Below are 16,225 nucleotides of genomic sequence, written 5' to 3' on the forward strand. Positions count from 1 at the left end.
GGTTAGCTTCATTTATGGGAGGATGGAATTGTGTCAACAAATTTGCACAAATGCCCGGGACCAAAACATCAGGCAATATAATAACTTTTATTAGGCTTGAAAAACGGTCAAAAAAGATGAGATAGATGTTAGTACACTCCCTTCTAACAAAAAAACTACAAATTTAGTATGCTGATTGTGAGATCCTGCAGGTTATAGGTGTTACCGTGTTAGTGCTCCTTGTGGAGAAACAATCACTGTGCGCTGTGTGTATCCTAATTCATGAACTTTCGACAGTTTGGAGCTCTACATAAACATGGGACTTTGAATTCCTCAGGCTCATCAGGATCAAACAAGTAATCATACCTGCCGCAGGCAACCCAAAAAAGCATTAGAATTTCAGTTACTAAAAAACCAATGAATGATCGTATGAAAAGAAAAGAGCGAGATAGATACGTTAGCTCGTCACCAGCAGATACATTAGTCTTGGCAATAAGTACGATCCGACTTTCATCATCACCCACACTCATGATCCTCGCATAACAGTTGGGCATACACTGTATAACACACGAATGATTAAGATTAATATGCATAACAACATAAAGGTAAAGTCAATTGCATAACAAGTTGGCAACAAATATGGAAAAAAATATATCTTTTGCAATTCCTGTGACCCTAGTTCAATATCAACTTAGGAGAGTTCAACAGCAAGCAATTCAAAATAATAATAACCAAAATTTATGTAGCTAAAATGCAACATGTTGTAGGCATAAGGAACTAGTGATTTACCGAATGGTTGATTAACCGTGCTATGTTTCCTTTATCAGTGGCATCTACCACCACTTCTTCACTTATCTTAAACAGCTGCAAAATAAAATTTCAGAACAAAGTTTAGTTCTTAAATACAAAACAAGGAAAGGCATAACAAACAAGAGAAAATTTAACAAGGGTCCACCAAATACAAAAAAAAAGGGGGCGGGGGATCAGTCCAACTGTAAGGGAAAACTTAGATAATTACAAACCCTTCAGTGATCTGGACTAGAATGATCAACTAATTATTTTAAACACCAAGAAAACTTCCTATTTAACTAAACATTCTATGAAGAAGCAAGTAAAAAATCAACTCACATAGCAATCTTTTCCTTCAGCTCGGTAACGTGCCTCCCTTAGATCAGCTACACTTCGTCTGACCTGTTCACCTCGATATTCGAGGACCTGAAGATAGAGACATTCCTGTTACCCCAATTAATAGAATGTACGTCCAATCAAGAGAGAGCAATATGCAGTCCAAAACAGGACAAGCTCTTATGCACCAAGAAACAGCCTATTTGACATCTAAATACAAAAGCAGAAACTCCACACATATTAGTTATACAGAATGATGCTGAACATCAATAACAATGATTTGTCCGTAAGATGGTGAAAATCATCGTGCCAAATGCAATAAAAATGAGTTTGTATTACCACATACAACATTCAAAGTCAAAATTTCTGTCCAAATGAGAATCATGTTAAAAGCTTTTAATGACAATAACACACCATTTCTCCTTCTTGAATGTTTATGCGCGCAAAGAGGCCCCATCCATGTATTCCCGATCTACCAAAGCAAACTCGATCATTCTCTGTTTGCTGGAGTCATTTCAATATGCCCAATATCGTAAGAAAGGCTAATCGAGACAGTAAGAACTTAGAAATGACAGAGAAGAAGATAGAAAGAAAATTTACCTGTAAGTGGTGAAGCCGTTCCCTGAAAGAAGAAAAGACTTTGGGTTCCTCTACTTCCTGTTCAGAAAAAATTACAAACAAACATGTCATCACAGAGTTAATTTTTATCAATCCCCTGATAAAAAGAGGTATACGTAGGGGACAAAAAACAACTGGGGGTGCGGCCTGATGGTAAAGTGGTTCACAGGTTCAAATCCCCATTTGGTATAACTAAATCAATATATAATTTATCAAAGAAGAGAACTGCAAAAGAAAATACAAAAAAAAAATTACTCGGAATGCGTTCAAGCTTTGTATTGTGCTTAGAGGATGATGGCAAGGTCTCATCACTCGGTGTGCAATAGCTCCTTCTTCTGTTCTCTGGAAAATGGAAAAACAAAGCAGATAAAGTTGTGGCATAATTGACTAGGATAACAATACCCTCTGTGACCCCGTCTAAAATTAGAAAGGAATCTTAAAACATATTCTTGAATACAAATTCTTTTAAAGCAAAATAAGTCTAACAAACACGAGAGAAAATCAAAAGCATGAATCAAATGGATAAAACCACCAGCTCAATAGGCTATCTACTGCAAAATTCTGGCGCTCTAGCATTAATTTTTTTACTTGTATCAGCCTAACTGACTTGTGATTTTGGTCTCTTTTCTTGCACCGTTCCTTCTTGGTGCCAGTTACAAATTTTCTCTTCCTCCAAGAAAATTACTATAATATCCTAGGTGATCAACATTTTTGATGAGCACTAGATAATAAGTTATCCTAAATAGGTGCATAAAAGTAGCAGCAAATGGAAAAGGTGATTATTAAAAGGTAAGAAAATCTTGCAACCAAAGCTGCTTCACTCCAACTAATGCTCTTTTGGTCTAGAAAGGTACTATTGACCAACCCCAAAGAAAGAATGATATGATTTATGAAGTGCACTAAAACAGGCATACATAATTGAACTGTCATGTAGAGTACCTTCTTGTTATTGTTCACTCTTTTGAAAACCCTACACCTTGCAGCAGAGTATGGATCATCTTCTGTCATCTCTACTGCTGGCACTTCTCCAAGTTTCCCCCTTTTTGATGAAATTAGCCTTGAACCAGTCTTCTTTTTATTTTGAACAAGGATTTTAGCAGAGAAAACCCCTAAAGGAGTCTGTATGATCAAAACTGTATCTGGATTTGGAGCCCTGCAACAAAAGAAAAACCATGAAAATATAAACCAGAATAGAGATGCCAAAATTATAAAGTCGAACGAAATTAAAAGTGTTAAGGCCCAAATGGGAAGAGAGAGCGAGAAATTGAGAGGGTGTGGAACTGCCTAACGGAGACTCCATACCTGTGATAAGCACAATAGGAGACCATTTTTGTGATCTGTCTACCATTTTTTTCCAGGCAGTGTAACTGAAAATTAAACAACACAAAATGCAATCACACTAGCAGAGAGCACTGTCCAAGCACCAGGGAATTAATTCTCACTTAAACATAGCACAAAAATTATAGAACACCAACAGAGAAAAATATGTATTGTTAATATTAGTTACTTTGTCATTCAACCCAATAAGTTAACTTGTTGGGTTGGGGCATTTCACATTGTTAGAATATGTATAAATGATGTGAAATGACCCAACCCAACACGTTAACTTATAAAAGTTGAATAGCAAAAGTAACAAATCTTAACATATGTGTATATAAATATATATGTAGAAAAAGGGAAACTGCATTGATATTTTCATTTCCAGTCACCACAAACAAACAGCATTTAGTAGCTTACCTCCATGCGGTAGCCAGCTCTTGAAGCACACATTGCATGGTAATAAGTGGAACACTTGCAACACTGGGTGCATGAGCCATGAATTTGTTTACAAATAACGCAGATCTGTAACTCACCAAAATGCAGCACAGTTAGATTTCAACAGCTAGATATTTCATGCACTTGAAACCAATTAAATCCGCGCGAATCAAACATAAGAAAACTATAAATATATTCAGAATAGAACTTGACATGCCCAGTTGCATAACAATCCATTCTAAGCAGGTTTTCACACTTAGCTTCTGTATCTTTCCCCTGTCATTTCTGCTACTTAAACATTCTACTTAGACAATATAGGATGATGCAGGAAGACTATTAATTTTTTTCTTTTTAATTTGTTTTTTAAAAGTCATGGGAGCTTTTTAATTTTAATGTTTCTTTAAACCAATTGTTGTAAACTTCTATTTAAAGGCTTGCTCGCCTCAGAAATAAAGGAAGAGAGCTTTTTATGCAAAGATGCAGTTGGAGAGATTCCTTACACATACAGTGAGAAACTTATACATGCTCGTTGAGAGGCTAAGAGGGGAAAGTGAGTTTATCCGACTCTACTTGAGAGACTCATGGTGATCTTGTTCAATTCAGAAGTCCGAGAATTCTGTTCCAATTTCACACCTAGGAATTGGGAATTTTAGCCCTAGGGTTTATTGGGGCTGATTTGGGGGTTAGAGTTTCTGGTTTTGCTCAATCCTAGTTAAAATCTATAGCAGTAGTTTAAAAGCTACATCATAGGAGGAACATATAACACAGAGTGATTTTGCTGGACTGCTAAGTTGCAAAGGAAATCAGCCCACCTATAAAGAGCAGTGTTTTCAAGTAGACTAGTAGAGCCCAATAAAGGTTTCTCAGATGCCATTTACAAGCCATCTTGCATTTTCATGTGCGCAATTTAATGGAACAATTAGTTCTCCTCATTGTGTGAAATTTACTAAAAATTGCCGGAAAGAAAGCCATAAACAGAAAGTATGTATGAGAACATGCAGTTAAAAACTCAATTCAAATATTAAAAGCATCCAGGAACTCTGAGAAAGGGAAGGAAAAAAAAAAGAAAAAAAAAACTATAAACAGAGTCACATTGAAAGCAGAAACGTAAATATTCATACTATGAACTACGTTATGAACAAAAGAAACAGTTCACAAGAAGCTGGTGATAGATCATTTTCTTTTATCCAGAAGGGAGACAAATATTTTTAAACAGGAAAGCCACACTGCAGTGATGACTAGAACAATCATCGCACCTTAACAAAAGAGTTTGATGGAATACTCAAGATCCCAACAGCAGGTTCCATCTTTTCATCACTCGCAAAACAAACTTCCGGACGAAACCAAGCGCATGTGACATGAATCCACAATGTTTCAATGTCAGTTGGTTTCAGAGCACCGCCTATCAAAGGAGGAAAAAAAAAAAAAAAAGAGAAAGTTGTTTAGATCAATGGATTCTGCAACATAAATATGTAAACCAGTTTAATGAATAATGTTTGCACAGTAGAACTATCCATTAACGATGCTTAGACTTTGAATAATATCCACAAAACTCCTGAATGAATTCTATAAAGATGGGGAGCAAAACTGTGATTAGATATATGGGGAGGAAACTCTAGCGATATATTTTAGTAAATTTACATATAGAGGCTCAGATCAAAAGAGACAGGAAAAACGTTTGACGCTGATATAAATGAAAATAGCAGTAAAAAGGGTTTTTTTTTTTTTTAAAAAAGAGGGGGGAACAATCTTTTAGAGAGAACTTCTTCTACTTCAATAGAAAAAAATGTAAATGACTCCACGTAGACGAGTAAACAATTGGTTTCTGATGAAATTTGAGTGCCCAGAAAACATGCCTTTTACTGGACAAAGGCAACACTCCCTTTTGACATTAGGTGTTTCACATGCTTTGCAAACCCATGAAGTAAAATCCTTTACATTTCTTGCCCCGTAGCATTCTTGATGAACAGCTATTTGACATCTGACATAGATTAGAAACAGTCAATATGCACCTTTGTCAACGTAATAACAAAAAGTTCAGATACAAGGGGGAAAAGTTCTAACTATGATAGAAGGGCATATGTACTGCAATAATGTATTCAACAAAAAGAACTGCACACATCGACTGAATTAAACGATAATGTAAGGATGTGAATAGCTGGATTGTAATGGAACTTTTGGTACTCTAACAACTGGGCTACTTAATACATCAAAAACATCGTCTGTTTTAAGACTAAGCACAAAGCTTAGATGGTGCAAAATTGTCCAATTTTTGGCACCTTCCAAAAGGACAATTTTGCGCCTTCCCCAGACGTTTCTACAGGTGGACACTATAATTGGTCCTGACTTGATCTAAATTAATATTAAATACTAAGACATAGAAGACTATCCAAACACCTGTTGCAGATAATTATTTTGTTGTAGTCCCAGTCTTCAACCCATCTACAAACAGCACATCGTTCAGTTGTCCATTTAGCATAAACTGGTTCATACTTTTCTGTCGCAATGAAAAATAGAGTTGGTGCCGTCAGAAGAATTAGCATGGTGCAGCAAAGAACACATTCAACAAATCGCATTGCTTTGCATTTAAAGAAACATTAATTTTTAAGTTACTTATAAGAAAGAGAATATACCTTGCAAAAATTTAAGCAACTTCTGCTTTCGCTCCTTTACAGATGGTCGTTTCGGAGGTTTGCTAGAAACAAGGGCATTTTCATGATATTCTGCCAACTGCAGCATCTGCGAAGAGAGACAGAGATTACCTAAAGGTTAGAATGCAGCGACACAAAAAAAATGAATCAAACGGAACTAAATCCAGTATTTGACCAAAAATGAACAAGATATGCCAAGAAGAAAAGGGAGAGGATAGAATATTCCTTTAGCAATTATAAAATGCCAGCCAACCCTCTCAATTAAACTTTATAATGAATAAGAAATACGTTTCTCATACAAACTAAAGATTTAAACAAAAATAACAAGACAAATCAATGGGATTTAATATATATCAATGCAATAGGGATTAAAAAGGGATGCCCAATCAAATTTATAAGGTGTCAGTGTGTCACACATGACTTATATAATTAGACAACCCTACAATAGGAGTTATGCTATCTGCTGAACATTCAATGAGCTTTTACCACATAATTTAAAGGTGCATAATAATGTGAGCAAATATTGTATTAGAAATAATAGAATCAAAGACTTAATTTTAACTCTGCTAGTAAGAAAGGGTCCTAAGCCCAAACAATAAATATGAGCATAAAATTTCACATTTTAATCTTTAAATTATTAATCCAAGAAGCAAACCTAACAAAATATGAAGAGAAATAAAGCCTGAAGAGTGATGAGCAGTATTGAAAATTAAATGATGAGCAGAAAATCAACTGTTGCACAAACCCATTGCTCTAGTGGTTGCATGGAACCTTTAACCCGAATGCTGGTCCTCCAATTTCTCATTTTGGAGCCTGTATGTCGTTCCCATTCACTAAGTGCTTGCTTTTCCAATCCACAGTACCCACACTTGCATACAACTCTGAACAGAAAAATATGTCTCAACTCAAGGAAAGCTTTCGGATATCAAATACAAAAATGCTTTACAAGCAAGGCAGGAAACAGAAATCGACCCAATTAAATTAGACTAACCAACAAAGAAAGACATGTAAGCAATTAAATGATATGAACTAAATCTGAAATTAAAGTTTCTTTGTTATTGAAAAACATATAGGAGGATTTAAATTAAAATTTTCAAGTTAACATGATCAAAGAACAATATTACAATATTATATGCATATGTGAAGTTTGTATTGCTTACAAGTGAAGGCTCGGAAAATATAAGCCTTCAACGCCAGAGCACACAACAGTAACTTTGTTAGGCAGCACCATTTGGCCACTAGTATTGTTCAATCTGTTACAAAAACTCTAAAATCATTAAACATGCACCCATTATTTTGGGATTGTCAAGTACAAGATCAAGAAACATGACAGATATAAAAAATAATCCTAAGGTAAAGATGATCATGCATTTTTTTCAAAAAGAAAAAAGTTACTTGGCTTTTGACTGTGGTTTCTCAGAATCTGACAGCTCAAAATTGAAATTTGCTTTGCAACTGGGGCAATAATAATCAGTAGCCTCCAGATCCTTCAAATAAAATAGAACATTAGTCAGCGAAACCTGAAAACAACATTTATACTAGTACTATGCAAGTCAATTAGAGTGACATGTTCAGATGATAGAACCTTAAAGCGGTTGCTGGAGATTTTGTCGCATTCTGCATGGACCCAAACTTTACAACCATCACAGCGTACCTGATAAATATGGATATTCAACCACAAAATTAATTATAAATAACCATCACAGCCACAAGAAATAATCATAATCTATTCCAGCTAGCAGGAAAGCTTACCCAGCTTCCACTGTCGGAATGATTCCAAACCTTCTTGCAAACGCCACAAAAGTGTTTTGATTTTGTCAACTGTATTTGAAGTTAATGACATTGTAAGAAAGTACACAAAACATGCATAAATATAACTATAAAGTTGGCAGATAAAACATTAACCAAAACACCCAAAAACAAGGAAAACGGGTACAAACCCTAGCACATGTTTTACAGAAGAACTGGCTTGCAGGAGTTAAAGCCTTTGTTTTCTTTTGCAAAGGAAGGCTCATGCCACAGCCTTCACAGGGCCGTGTGTCTTTACTTTTCGCATCCTGCACAGGAGGACTAAACTTGTTATATATGGAAAGGGAAACCTTCACTTCCCCATTGCTGCAGAAGAAAACAGAAAATTGGGAGAGAGAGGAAACAAAAAAACCAAACGTTGTGTTTACATTATTTCAGCCCTCTTACGAAGGAAAGCTCACATCAGCTAAGGCATAGGAAATATTAATTTCAATTGTGCGGGAATTTATCTTACCAGGTTGCCACTATTCCACAACAATAATTTCAATTGTACAGAAGATTTCTGGACAGGATTATAGCAAAATAAAATAACTGACCAAGTAGTAAATACTAAATACATTTCGTGTAACCTCATTGCAGATCACATCAACTATAATAATAAACAAGTTTGATCCTAGAAATACACATTATTGTAACTTTCTCGATTTAGTGACTTTGCGCTTCTTTACGAAAATGTAAAAAGAAAAGAAGAAGAAGAAGGGAACTGCGCCCTATTATCGTCAACTTGTTTAAAAGAAAATCCATCAAATGTCAACACAAAGTTTTAAGGCTGCAGATGCATCTTTGCAATTTACAAAATACTCCAAATCAACTTGCCTGATTGGGAAAGTATAGGTCTTGATCCTGGTTTGAACCATTAGCTTCTGGAACCCATCTAACAGTAGAGTCAATATAAGTTGGATTCCCTGCAGCAATATTAATATCCTGTAACAACTTCTCCACAATGCCCTGTTCTGCAAGAAATGCCTCCTCTACTGCAACCTGGAGATCACCAGGTTTGGAGCCACTCAATTGAGGCTGCTCCTGGAACCTAATTCACATAAACACCCAACATAATCATAGAGAAATCTTTGAAAATTCTAGTCCTACACAACCAAAAACATCTACACACCTGTCCACAAAGTCTATGAACGGAAATATCATCCCTCTTTTGACCCAAGCATAATCCTGCCCAATGATTTTATACACCATTGCAATGAATTTACCAAACACCCCAAAGATGATTAAGAGTACTAAATTGAAGATGTATATAGTTTGTATACAGTTTAAGTAATGCACAAATCCATACCCTTTCATTTTCATTGCCAGAGTGTCCAAGAAACATTACACAAGCTGCCTCGGGTATACAAGACCTCAAGACCAGCTCCGGTGCCTGTGTCATTGGATCTATCACAATTGAAGGCCAAAAAGGATACTTTTTCCCAGACTTTGCCCACACTATATCACCAGAATAAAAATCCTCTGGGCCATACAGCCCATCTTTCCTTTCCCTACTCTTCTCCTTGTTACTCAAAGCAACTTGCTCCTCCTCAATCTCTATAACAGGGCCCTTTTCATCTTCTGGTGGTTGCTCATCTAGGGTTTTTAATGTACTACGTGAACTAGCATACTTGTTTGAATTAAAATTCCTGAACCCCAATTCCTCTTCTTCCTCTTCCTCACACAATGTGGAATACTTAAGATGCTTATTTCCAATTCTCTCGCCATTCCGCCTAGCTTTAACATTTATGCTACTTAGTTTTGGTGTTTTAAAGCTGAATTTATCGTTTCTACATTCAGCATCGTCATCAACAGCATCGTCGCGCACATTAGTCTTGCTCTCTTTCCTCCAATTCTCAATTACAGAGTCATTGAATCGTGAAGGGAGTACCTGAACACGTCCCCTCGAGGTCCTCACCAGTGGTGGCCGCGAAACCTCCGCCTTCTTATTCATTCTGGCTGCTCTGGAAGAATCACGACCGTTGGATTTCGACTCAACCTCACCAGGTGAGCTCGGCACTTCATTGCACCATGACGCAGTGAAACCACCCTTCTCCGCTGCCAGACCAGCGCGGGCGGCAAGAATTCCGTGGAGACCGATTGGAATGATCCCCGCAGCGACCTCTCCTAGCAGGTTAAGAGGATAATAGCCATTAACCTTACGCTTCTTCCTAGACGCGGAGCTATCTTCGTCGTCAGCCGCCGAGCCGCTGATTTTGCAACGTTTGAGAGTCGGCATTTTGGATTTCAACTTCCTCTTAATTATCATCCTCTCGAAAACTAAACAATCCAGAAAGAGGAAAAGAAGTCAAAATACTCCTCAATTTTGCATCAAACTCCCAATCCCCAAACCATCCATAAACCCTAATTAGCACCAAATCCCAATCAAAATCACAAGCAACAACAGAGACAGAATTCTTGCTGTCTCTTTGTCAGTAGACAAACACGGGTTGGAAACAAGAGAGAAAGAGAGAATTGATCAACAGAAGAGATACTGAGGAAAATTTGAATGAAAGAAATCGAATTTGTGAGGGGGGGTCGAGGAGTCCAACGAAACAGAGATCTGTATCGAATTCTATTTGGACAAGGAAGCTCTTTCTCTCTCTCTCTCTTTCTCTCTCTCTCTCTAACTGCTGCATTGCATTAAGAATTAATTAAATAAATAAATATGGATAACCAAAATCGGTGGGATTATTTTTCTGAATATTTATTTTTTTTGTAGAGAGAGAAACAGGGAGGGAGGGAGGGAGGGAGGATGAGAGAGGGGGGGGGGGTCTGCGTGGTGTATCTTGTGAGGGGATCCTGAAGAGTGCCGGGGCTAACTTGCGCCGTACGTACGTGTCAGCGAACCTTTTTCCTCCTCTTAGAAGGATTTCTTTAGTTGGAGTATTTCTACGTTGTTGTTCATTGATTGATCATTTTCATGGTATTGGTGTTGGTGTTGGTGTTGGTGTTGGTGTTGGAACTTAAATTTTCTGGTTCACTATAGTAGTTACTAGTTAGTTTTGCATTGATGTGTTTGGAATGTTAAGATATGAAACTCTCTGCAACTAGAAGTGCCATCACGTTCTTTTATTGTTAGGGAGACAAAATTTTGTGGTAGAGGGAATTGAATTGGTAATGTAGGGGGTTTTAGATGAGTGGTAAATTCACCGGAAATAGAATTGGCGCCACCATGTTGATGGGCGGTGGGAGGTGGTTTTTCTTCCGGTCGTCCTCGTGACTTTTTAAACTAAGGGCAGAACTTGCTCCCACCATTTTGAAGGGGGGGTATGTTGGGTAATTCAGTTATTAGTGAGTATGAATACGTAGGTTGTTTATTCGGAATGACCTTCTTCTTCTTCTTTTTCCATGGATTTCTGAGAGACTTGGACCAACTTGATTGGATGGGTGATGGGTCGTAGGTTTGGTTGTTGTCTTGTTGACTTCTTGTTCTGCGTTTTAGTTGAGTTTTCGGTTAGTTTTATTTATCATACTACAGTATATATTTTTATTATTATTAACTGCAGCTGCCAAAGACTCCTTCTACCCCTGTTAATACATACGTAGCTGGCTGGCTCTGGTAAAGAAGCGCAACACGATTGGGCTTAATTGATGTTCCAATACAAAATTGTAGAATGAAATTGGATTTTGACGTATTATTGTTAATAATTTGAAAATCTGCAACAGATCGAGTTAAAGAAGAGGGATGTCATGGACTTGTAGTTGTGTATTGATCCGCCCGCCGTGGACTTCGGTACCTCAACTGTAGCGAACTAGCGATGGTCTGGAGTTTTCTCATTTAAGGCTTTCTGCGTTTGTGGTACGAGCATGTTCCATCATTGAATCATTCATTGGGGTTGAAAAATGGAGTTTATAACCACTTTTTAATCCACCAATCTAGATCTAGTAGGAAGGTTTTTTGGGCCGCTTCAAGAAAAGAAAGCCCCCATATGGATCAATAACCCACGGGGGCCACCATCTTTCGTCAGTTCTCGGGACAACCCCTGCATTCCTAGAGGCAAAAACTGCTCGGACAAACAAAATAAAGATCCCAAAAACATCTCCGCGTGTGTGACACTCATTGATTGTGCAGTATGGTGATAGGTTATTGTGCAGTATGGTGATAGGTGGCCCATGTGCAGTCAACACCTTGCTTCAGCCTCATGCAAACTCTCTTGGAATGGGCCTAATCCGTACATTCCTAGGACAACAAAAGGCCCCGATTCAGAAACTCCAAATTTGCTCCTCCCTGGCCCAAATTTCAACAATTTAGGCTTTCAGCTATAGCCCAGTCAGGTAACAAGTAGGCCTTTCATGCATGCTGTTTTTTGTTATGCCGCCTAAAGAAAAGAGAGGCCCGTTACATGCACAATCAAAATCTTTTTTTCAGCCTAGTTCAGACTCTCTTGGACCCAATTCCATCTTTCCTGGAGCAATAAAAGGCCAAGCGACATAGTGGCCCACTGTATCCATCCAGTAAAATAGTAAATCTTCCTTCGTGGTTCCTAGCCTAACAGTTAACGATTTGGGCTTTCACTTATAGCCCAGTGATAGGTAGAGGGCTTTCGTTTACTGTTTGATTACCCATACACTGCTGCTCCAATATTTGTTGCAAGAACAAGTTGCGGTGGCTCTGTAAGGGAAGAGAAACCAGATTTGTCTCCAGAAAAATGAACCAAATAACCCATCTTATAGAATCACAATAACTCAACAAGCTATGAACCACTGAACATTAGCTGATCATATCATTAACTCATGGAAGCACCAATTGGAGACCGACGACACGGCCATTTCATAAACTGACTTATCAACAATGCTTGCTCGCTTGCTCGCTGTTCCTTATTCAACAAACCTATATACAACTCTACTAGGCCATTTCAGACTCTATTCAGCATTACCTGTTTACACAGTCTAACATCATCTTGTCGGGCGAGGTTTATACCACTTGGGATCTTGCATGATTTTTGTTTACTACATTTCCTCTTGACTTAATTAGTTAGTAGCTACTGCCTCTTGAAAATGTCAGAAGAGTCTTCAGTCTTAGCAAACCTTCCTCGGATCCTTGGTTGACTGTCTGCAAGAGCTTTCCTGCAAGCATACTGAAAGAATACAAGAAATGTCATGTATAAGTTATACGAAGGTAAGAAACCAAAGCACAAAATATGGTTTATGGATGACTAGCTGTGAAGGGAAGAAGACGCTGTTGCCAAATTATATATATATAACTGTTACCTTGATTTTTCTGCCAAAGTTCCTCTTTGTCTTCTTGTTCCGGTACCTCGAAAGCTTTTCCCTCCGGTCCTCGGCAGTGCAGCTGCCAATAGTTATGGGCTGCTCAATAGGAGAGTGGATGAGGCTCACGTTACCATTACCAAGGGTCTGTCATGAAAAATTCAGAATCAATGACCCCACCCCCTTCTGTGGAAATGGCCAGAAACAGCTAAAGATTTCTCAGTAAGTTAACTTTGTTACATAGCCAATACATGCTTAAAGCTTCTTTGAATAGGAATGTGTTGCCACAGTTTGGTGGTAACATAAATAAGTCACCCAGTTCCTTTCAAGGATGAGAAAGAGAGTGAGTGAAGAGACCGAAAGCAAGCAGCATCCATCTAGCTGGCTATAAATGCCTCCTCTTTCGGACAAGATAGAAGATACCTTCATTTATTATTAAAAACTTCCTTTAAATCGAGGCAGTTACTTGAAGCTCTTAATTATGATTTAGCGGTATTACTAGAAATTGTGTTTAAAAATTAGCAGAAATATTAAATGAAAAGCATATGTGTTGACACTATTATGCCACCAAACTGTGAAGCAAGTAACCAAGGGCTGGGTTACGGAAGAGGTGAAGTCAGCACAAAGAACCTCCAGCATGTAAGAAGGCTCCAAGCTACGGAAACTTAGATATGCAGAGCATAATTATAGAATGATATTAATTTGAAAGCAAAGCGAAGTAAGCAAGCTAGACCTTTATGTCTCCTTCGCTAAATGCTCTTCGCATCCCAAAAACTTCTCCAAAATCCATTCCAGGGAAATCCAGAAAACTAGGCTTCACAGCGGCACCTTGCACCCACTCCATTGAGGTTAAACAACTTGAGCTGATGCTTTTCTGAAATGGCAAATCAGGAAGCGAATTGTTCTCTTGAATTTGGTTCTCACTGGTATTATCAATAGGAATCTTGATATCCAGAACCTCAGAGAGCGGTGTTTCTATAGCTGCTTTTGCCATGAGATCATTGCTGCACCCATAGAACACATCATTCAGAAGCTGATCACTTTGAATTGATTCAATATCTGCAACCTTGAGTCCTTGTGAGTGGACGACATCCTCTCCACAGGAAATCATTGAAATGGCCGCTGTCATGGGATCAAAACCAATAATAGGTTCTTCAATGATTGGTTCTGGAGCCTTGAAAAGATCCCCTTCTCCCCCCAGATCATATTCTGATATGGTAGAGGTCTGAATCAGGTTGCCCTACATTAAAGAATAGAAGGAAAACATGCAAGATATATTACAACCACTAATATTTACATCATAGTGCACAAAGGACAAGGAGTCAGTTACATGAAGTGCTAAAATTTGATAACATGCATAGAATCCAAGGCCATAAGAAGCAATCATAAGAACCCCAGTGAGAATGTCTGATGTCTAGGGATAGCACCAAATCATAGCCAACCAGTGCGGCCTAAATAATTTACATTAGTTTGCAAGCCTAGATCCAACCATGGCCAAAATAAATCAATAGCAAACAAAGGTAAGAAAAAGAAATCCCGCATAAATTTAGCTTAAAAGAACTGAACTAGCAAGAAAGTAAGGAGATCAAGAAGTTTTGAGCTAAAAGTACGTCCAAACAACAAAAAAATCACAACCCAATTACAAAATAAAATCTTCTTTACATGTCAAGATGCCACATAATTCAAAGATGGTAGCCTTGCCTCAAAGAAAATCACCCACTTTTGGCAAGAAAGAAAAAAGCAAAGCATCAAAACAGCCACTTCTTAGTTCTTATCAAGCGTACGATCTATTCCACCACCTTCTTTTCCAAATATAGCATACACAACCAAACAAAATCTATGGGATAATTGTTAATGCCAATGAAAAGGCTAGATTTAGCTTTCTATATAAATCTAGCTTCCACTTTTTTCTTGTTTAAATTGGTCTACTGTAAGTGGGTTGAAAAAGCATAGAACCCAACAACTAGCTCCACATCAGTTATATTAAGTTAAAGTGGAAGAGAGCTTGAAGAACACGATTCTTATGACTCTGAATCATTTTCCTATTTATAAACTCTTTCTTTGGTTATCTTCTTTTTTTTTTTCTTCCCTAGATCCAGCATGTAAAGGGATGAGAAATCCAATTGTTTCCACTTGTGCCCCGTTTGGCTGCTAAAAAAGTGTTGACAGAGGAAAAGAAAAACAAATTGAAGTCCTCATTTTTCAGGAAAGTGAAAACCCCCTTCCCTCCGAACAGCATAAAACGTAAAACCCATAAGTCTGAACATTTTAGGGTTCTGAGGAACCAGTCGAGAAGAGTAGTACAATGGAAAAAAATTTAATTTTTAAATTCGATAAACCCTAAACAATTGAATGAAAACACTAACAACAGTGTAACTTGATGTTGAAAATCAGATTGTTTTCGTTCTCTTTCGCCCCATTTTCTAAGCAACCAAACAGAAATCAAATGAGGGCAAAAAAAAACAAAAAGAAAACCAGGCAATCTTGCAAAAGCAACAAAACCTTGAATCAAATCATCAATAAATACCAAATCAAATACCCCAAAGAGAAAAATAGAAAGCGATTACATCATAAACACACCAAGCACCAGAAATCAGGTAAAGAGAGTGTACCAATGAAGCATTGGGCTTCTGGGATTTACAGTACTCATCAAGCTGATGATTTTCCGGAGAAAAATTTTGAAGAAAAGGGAAGAACAGCCCCGTCTCCGCGTACATTCTTCTGAAAACAGAGACACTCTGTTTTTGGGAACTCAAACACTCTCTTCCTCCAAAACAGAGTATAGCAAGAACACACACACTAAAAGCAGAGCAATGAAAATTGCAGAGAATGAGAGAGGAAGTGTGTGAGAGAGAGTCAATATATATAATAATCAGAGGAACCCAACAATTAAATATTTGAAAAAAAAAACCAAAATTAGTTGAAAAAAATAAAATAGAGGAGAAAATGTGTAATAAATGAAAATTAGGTGCTGGTTAATAAGGACAAGGAGTAAAACGACATCATTGTATATTTAGGTCTGTCTCTGTGTCTGCTATCATGCACTTTTAATATATATCTTTTTATTATTAAATCTGCAAGTTGTGATTATATTA

At 37.6% G+C, this 16,225-nt stretch overlaps 2 protein-coding genes across 3 annotated transcripts; both read right to left on the minus strand.

Moving 5' to 3' along the window:
- Nucleotides 1–45: 45 nt before the first annotated feature.
- LOC119985343 (histone-lysine N-methyltransferase ATX4-like) lies at nucleotides 46–10,652 on the minus strand. 2 transcript variants are annotated; one of them, XM_038829616.1, is made up of 23 exons: nucleotides 9,226–10,652; nucleotides 9,049–9,104; nucleotides 8,754–8,967; nucleotides 8,069–8,185; nucleotides 7,881–7,949; nucleotides 7,714–7,782; nucleotides 7,524–7,615; nucleotides 7,289–7,384; nucleotides 6,874–7,009; nucleotides 6,111–6,216; nucleotides 5,875–5,974; nucleotides 5,334–5,458; nucleotides 4,734–4,879; nucleotides 3,460–3,564; nucleotides 3,025–3,089; nucleotides 2,662–2,875; nucleotides 1,978–2,064; nucleotides 1,705–1,761; nucleotides 1,519–1,608; nucleotides 1,108–1,194; nucleotides 769–843; nucleotides 436–536; nucleotides 46–345 (listed from the first exon to the last, which is right to left on the minus strand). In XM_038829616.1, the coding sequence occupies exons 1-23, from the start codon at nucleotides 10,183–10,185 to the stop codon at nucleotides 255–257; spliced, it is 3,258 nt and encodes a 1,085-aa protein (XP_038685544.1). In that variant the 5' UTR covers nucleotides 10,186–10,652; the 3' UTR covers nucleotides 46–254. The 2 variants fall into 2 exon arrangements, with proteins under 2 accessions (XP_038685544.1, XP_038685546.1); XM_038829618.1 differs by having other exon boundaries at nucleotides 7,289–7,381; nucleotides 9,226–10,651.
- A 1,907-nt stretch (nucleotides 10,653–12,559) lies between these two features.
- On the minus strand, nucleotides 12,560–15,965 carry LOC119985747. The gene is made up of 4 exons (XM_038830124.1): nucleotides 15,743–15,965; nucleotides 13,864–14,370; nucleotides 13,131–13,277; nucleotides 12,560–12,997 (listed from the first exon to the last, which is right to left on the minus strand). The coding sequence occupies exons 1-4, from the start codon at nucleotides 15,845–15,847 to the stop codon at nucleotides 12,902–12,904; spliced, it is 855 nt and encodes a 284-aa protein (XP_038686052.1). The 5' UTR covers nucleotides 15,848–15,965; the 3' UTR covers nucleotides 12,560–12,901.
- Nucleotides 15,966–16,225: the final 260 nt, after the last annotated feature.

The sequence above is a fragment of the Tripterygium wilfordii genome, chromosome 19 (genome assembly GCF_013401445.1).
Source record: "Tripterygium wilfordii isolate XIE 37 chromosome 19, ASM1340144v1, whole genome shotgun sequence".
NCBI classification, from domain to species: Eukaryota; Viridiplantae; Streptophyta; class Magnoliopsida; order Celastrales; family Celastraceae; genus Tripterygium; species Tripterygium wilfordii.

Coding starts and splice junctions, on each gene's coding strand:
- LOC119985343 (XM_038829616.1), bottom strand. CDS start 10,185: ATGATAATTAAGAGGAAGTTGAAATCCAAAATGCCGACTCTCAAACGT. Junction 5,975..6,110: donor GTTGCTTAAATTTTTGCAAG/GTATATTCTCTT, acceptor TCATTGCGACAG/AAAAGTATGAACCAGTTTAT. Junction 1,762..1,977: donor AAAGCTTGAACGCATTCCGA/GTAATTTTTTTT, acceptor TTTTCTGAACAG/GAAGTAGAGGAACCCAAAGT.
- LOC119985747 (XM_038830124.1), bottom strand. CDS start 15,847: ATGTACGCGGAGACGGGGCTGTTCTTCCCTTTTCTTCAAAATTTTTCT. Junction 13,278..13,863: donor TTAGCGAAGGAGACATAAAG/GTCTAGCTTGCT, acceptor TTTTCATGACAG/ACCCTTGGTAATGGTAACGT. Junction 12,998..13,130: donor ACTTTGGCAGAAAAATCAAG/GTAACAGTTATA, acceptor GTATTCTTTCAG/TATGCTTGCAGGAAAGCTCT.